A 4,875-nucleotide genomic window follows, 5' to 3' on the forward strand; every position below is an offset into this window, starting at 1 on the left:
AGCAAGAGCCTGGGCTGCTGTGCACAGCTGTTGCAAGACCAAACTGTGGAACATTCATTTTTGACTCCACCAACTTCACTGATCAAAACCGTTTTGGAAGCTGGCTCATGTTTTTTTTCCACACTGAAATCCTCTCCATCAAAACAGCTTCTTCAGTGTGCAGGCTTCATCTGTAGTGTGAGTCTCTTGCCTCGGTTTTCTTGTTATGTAAATTCCTAATGTAGATATGCTGTACTTGCTGGACCAGTGAAAAAAATCCATGTTAGAGAAGTCCCTCAGATGCAAGTCAAAGCAAAAATAGTTGGGAGAGATCTGCCACGGTGTTTATGGACTCATAGTTTGGGTTTTGCTCTAGTCATCAGTACCTGAGAAAAATTATCACACATTCCATATTAGTTTAATAGAGAGAGACTTCAAAAGATGTAAATAATAGGGGAAGATCCAAAGTAAGTAAGAATATTAAAAGGAAACATAAAACTGTTGTTTGGGGTTTTGTTTTTTCATTAGTAAGGTAAAACAAACAAACAGAAGTAATTCCAAAATTGCAGCGAAATAAGTAATAAGAATATAGAGATACATGCGAGGCAAATGGATGCATGTGTGCAAACACATCAGCATATATTTGCTTTAAGGGTCTGTGTCCATCTGCAGTGTCAAGTATTGACAGTTTGGCTTTTTACTCCAGTGAGAAGTTAATTTGTCATACCAGCTAAAATACTAACTACCTCTTGGATAGCTCACAACTAACGCCACTGTAGTGATAATCAGTGATAAAAGACCTGTCCGGCATGCTTTTCTTCAGTGTTGCTTTGGTTCCCCTTTCTAGAGAGGAGACCACAGGAAATCCACAGGAAATTCTGCCTTCCTAGAAAAATATCCTACTTCCTCCTAAGCACCCATAGAGCAGGCAGCTTGACACAACTGTGGACATTTCTGAGCTAGGCAAATGGAAAGAGAATAATCTTTCATAGGAAGTGGCCCAAACCTCATTGTTTTGGGACGCTGAGAACCACAATGGGCAAAAACCAGCTGGCCTGATCAGTGATATTTTGGGCAGGAATGTTGGACTAGATGACCTTCAGCAAGCCCCTTCTAACCAGTGTTTTTATATTTCTATGAAGTCACATAATCTAACAAACTTTTTCCATCTTTAAATTCTGTGTTTCTCTGATAAACACTGCTAGGCCTTGTATTTGGTCCCATTATTTTTAAATAATATGATTTTAATTAAAGATGCATGTAATTAAAGTGTTGTTTTTATTGCAAGCTATGAATTAATTATGCTGTTCTCTGGGAACGCTAGAATTTTTCAAGCATTCTTCCAACAAGCTGAATTATCACCACTTTAATACTTCCAATGTATTCTTGTAACAAAACACATTTCATGAACCTAAAGAGGTTATATTAAATTCAATAATACAATGAGAAATATGCTTAAGGTTGTACGCCTGTGACTTTGATGACTAATATGGATTGACAAATTGAAACTCATGATTTAAACTTGCAAATGTAGCTGTGGTGACTCCATGGTTCAGGCTGAAATACAATCTAACTGAATTTAGAATGATTTTGCTGTTTGCGGTAGATCTCATCCACACTTTTTAAGATCAAGGTGTCAGCTCAAAGGAGAAGTAAATCTGCGGAAGATATCTGGTGTAGATAAAACTGGGGTTAGTTTCTTTTTTGCAGAGCTTTGTGTCCCAAGTGCACTTCAAAATTTGGATCCACATCCTGCTTCACCTGGTTGCAGTGTGTGGTCCTTGCTGTGCTGCACTTCTGTGCAAAACAGAGATGGGCAAAACTGTGAAATGGTGACTAGGTGCCCTCAAGCTGCACTGACTTGAGAAAACATCACGCAGTTTTTCATCATACGATGGTTGTCAGGGGGGCATCCACATACAGGGACTGTCTTGCAAAGCCAGTCCTCCCAAGCACTGCCTGTGCTCAATGGAGAGCAAACTCCCAGGCATATGAGGTCTGGTGTAGTGGTGATTCAGGTGCCTGACTCTCTGGGGAGGAATTTTAGCTTTAGTGAATAACTACTAAGAAGAAAATTAACTCTATCCTAGCAAAACCAGGACACTGAACAAGATGGGTGGCAAGCCCGGTAGTCCTTAGTCCTTTCCTAAGCTGTAGTGTGGCAGGGTGGGCTAAACTTGAAATACTGTTCTTACCAGTGTGCAAGTCTCTCAGCTGCAGGCAGTTTACTTAAAGATGCGTGTCCCTCAGTATGAAAACTCATAACTTCAGAACTTGGTGGAGCCTTTGATAACAGCGTGTTTCCTTAGGAAACAGCTAATACAGTGTATTGAATTTGTACTGGTTTACTATTGTTTCCCTTACCTAGAAAAAATTGCTATTTTTTATATTAGAAAGATATTCTGTCTCCCACAGTAATTAAAGCCAGAAAAACAAGAGGAGAGATCCTGGCAGTTATGTACTTAGAAAACCTTTAAATCTCTCTGTGAAAACTGGTCATTGGTTTCAAGCATTTCCTTCCAGGCAAATAATAAAGTAGAGGAATTAGGATCAGAAAAATGAGTTGCTGTCAGATGATGATTATTTTCCATGATTCTGGGAGCATGCACAAAGTAGAGGAAGCTTTCCAAACCATGAAGAGGATATAGTCCCTGTTCCAAAGCACGTGAGTGTAAATAGGCAAGGGAGAGAAGAAGCTACAGTACAGAGAGCAATCTGGGTAATGCTAGCCATGCATCAGATGAATTACAGCTGCTAGAAGGTGATAGCAATTTTTCTGGAGGAGAAAGGAATAAATTTTATTCTTGTTTAGTAAATGAATGTGTTTTGACCAAATATTTTTGTGAATGTATTTTAATTTTAGGATGTTATTTCTATTTTCTCCACAGTAATTTTTAAGGATGGGAAACAAATGTTATATTTCCAGGTTTTATCAAGATATTTTCTTGGGGGAAAAGGACAACTGCAGGAAAATTCCATGAAAAAATAGTGTTTATGTGATTCTAATTATTGCTTCTGGGTGCAGAAATATTCAAACCTATATCTAAGTGAGTAATTCCTTTCGACCTGGGAGATGGAACAAAAAATACTCACATTTATTCCTAAATGATCAATTCCCTTTGACCTGGGAGATGAAACAAAAAGGTTTTGTATTCTAAATCCACATTTTAGTTGTAGAGGTATTGGAACAAGTAATTTGAATAGGAAAAAAGCTAGGTGTACAAAACGCTACAGAAATAAAAAGCTGTGTAAATATTATCGTTTCTCACCTCTGTGTCCTTGAAGATCTAGTCCATCCTTTCACGTTTCTTTTCAGCTCAATGACTTTCTGGGTTGCTGCAAACTCTGTGTAGTCCCTTTGGGTGTCACGTGACCCAGTTGCTCTCTTTTTAGAGGAACATGTGATAATAACATAAAACAAACATCTAAATCAAATGCTATATGTCACAGCTTGTGAGCTAAAAGTCTTGGTTCAACTGATGTCTTTAAGGAATGTGCATCTATGGTGGAAATATTTTAACAAAAGGACCTTGGAAATCCAGTGTTTAATGATAATTCCTTCAAGCAAGAAAGCGTGGGTCACTCTTCCTCCCACCACCACCCCATTTTCACATCTAAATCATTAATTTGTTTTCTATTTAGAAGGTTACCAGTAGTAACTTTCCATTCTTTGAGGTAAATAGGGAGACCTGCTTTTAGCAATAACTTTTGTTTACTTCCTGCTCATAAGAATTGCTGCTTAAGACTAAAGGAGCTTTCTAAGGTGGATTTAAATGATGCTTTGAAGGAGAACAAAGAAGTGTGCTGGAGCCTCCGTAATACAGATTAGAGTACATGCTGCTCTGCTGGTGATGTCTGTGATGGGCATACCAAACTCTCCAGTGTATTTTTGTGTTTTAGCTTATATGTTCTGTCTTTCCCTTGTCATATCTTGAGGCTCAAGAAACAGAAGCAGCAGGCCCGGATGTTCTGACATTACCCTCCTCATCCATGTGGCACATGGAATATTTGGACAAGCATTTGTTTCTGTTTTCAAAATTTCATACATTATTGTAGCATCACAGAAAATTAGATCTTAATAAACAATATGTTTCCTTAGGATAACAGCTCTGATTTGCGGATTTTGTTTTTTGTTGTTTTCTTCACAGGAAGAAGGTATCGTGAAGGAAATAGACATCAGTCATCATGTGAAGGAAGGTTTTGAAAAAGCAGATCCTTCTCAGTTTGAGCTACTGAAAGTATTAGGACAAGGTTCATATGGAAAGGTAATTTTTAATGCCATCTAATCACCTAGAGCAACATTGAAAATGTCGTGTCCTTTCTCTGAGTGTATTTACACTGGTAACATTGTCCATATATAAATTATATCATAAAGGCAGATAAGAAAGCCCAAATCCCTTCTTTTTCCATTTTAATAACACTTATATCTTTTAGTTCAATTCCTGTATATGAAACAGTTTAGGAAATAATGCTTATGGCTCTGGACTTGGACTAATGAACACAAGTGAGCATAAGTGAACATCACTGTTTATAAAATTAGAGACACCCCCCCTTCTCTTTCTGACATGCCCACTGGGGATGTGAGTGCACCACTGCTGCTTAGTTAGAGGATGTAAACAGGAACATTCAAAAGCTTAAAGAAGTTAGCTGTCCGTTTCCCACTGAGGGCAAATAGGATCTCAAGCACATTTGAAAGTCCTAGCTGTTTAGCTCACACTCCAGGGCCCATACGCTTTGCCGAGAGGATCCTGGAGTCAAACCCCAGCGCTGAGGAGAGCAATTGTTGTGGCCAGAGCATGGGAGAAAAAAACTACCTGTATGACCACAAGCTAATTTGTGAAGAAACAATGTTTTTGTCTGAAATCCAAGGTTTTTCTTAATCCCAAAGACAATTTT

General features: G+C 38.4%; 1 protein-coding gene across 1 annotated transcript in view; it reads left to right on the top strand.

The window, feature by feature from the left end:
• Positions 1–4,127: 4,127 nt before the first annotated feature.
• LOC114818515 (ribosomal protein S6 kinase alpha-2-like) overlaps positions 4,128–4,875 on the top strand; it is a gene marked incomplete at both ends in the record, with an annotated part of 41,350 nt that continues 40,602 nt past the window's right edge. Inside the window, one exon of the mRNA XM_029084686.1 lies at positions 4,128–4,244. Within this exon, the coding sequence (XP_028940519.1) occupies positions 4,128–4,244 (117 nt within the window). The remainder of the gene's footprint in view (positions 4,245–4,875) is intronic.

Source organism: Antrostomus carolinensis, unplaced genomic scaffold (genome assembly GCF_000700745.2).
Source record: "Antrostomus carolinensis isolate BGI_N321 unplaced genomic scaffold, ASM70074v2 scaffold9544, whole genome shotgun sequence".
NCBI classification, from domain to species: Eukaryota; Metazoa; Chordata; class Aves; order Caprimulgiformes; family Caprimulgidae; genus Antrostomus; species Antrostomus carolinensis.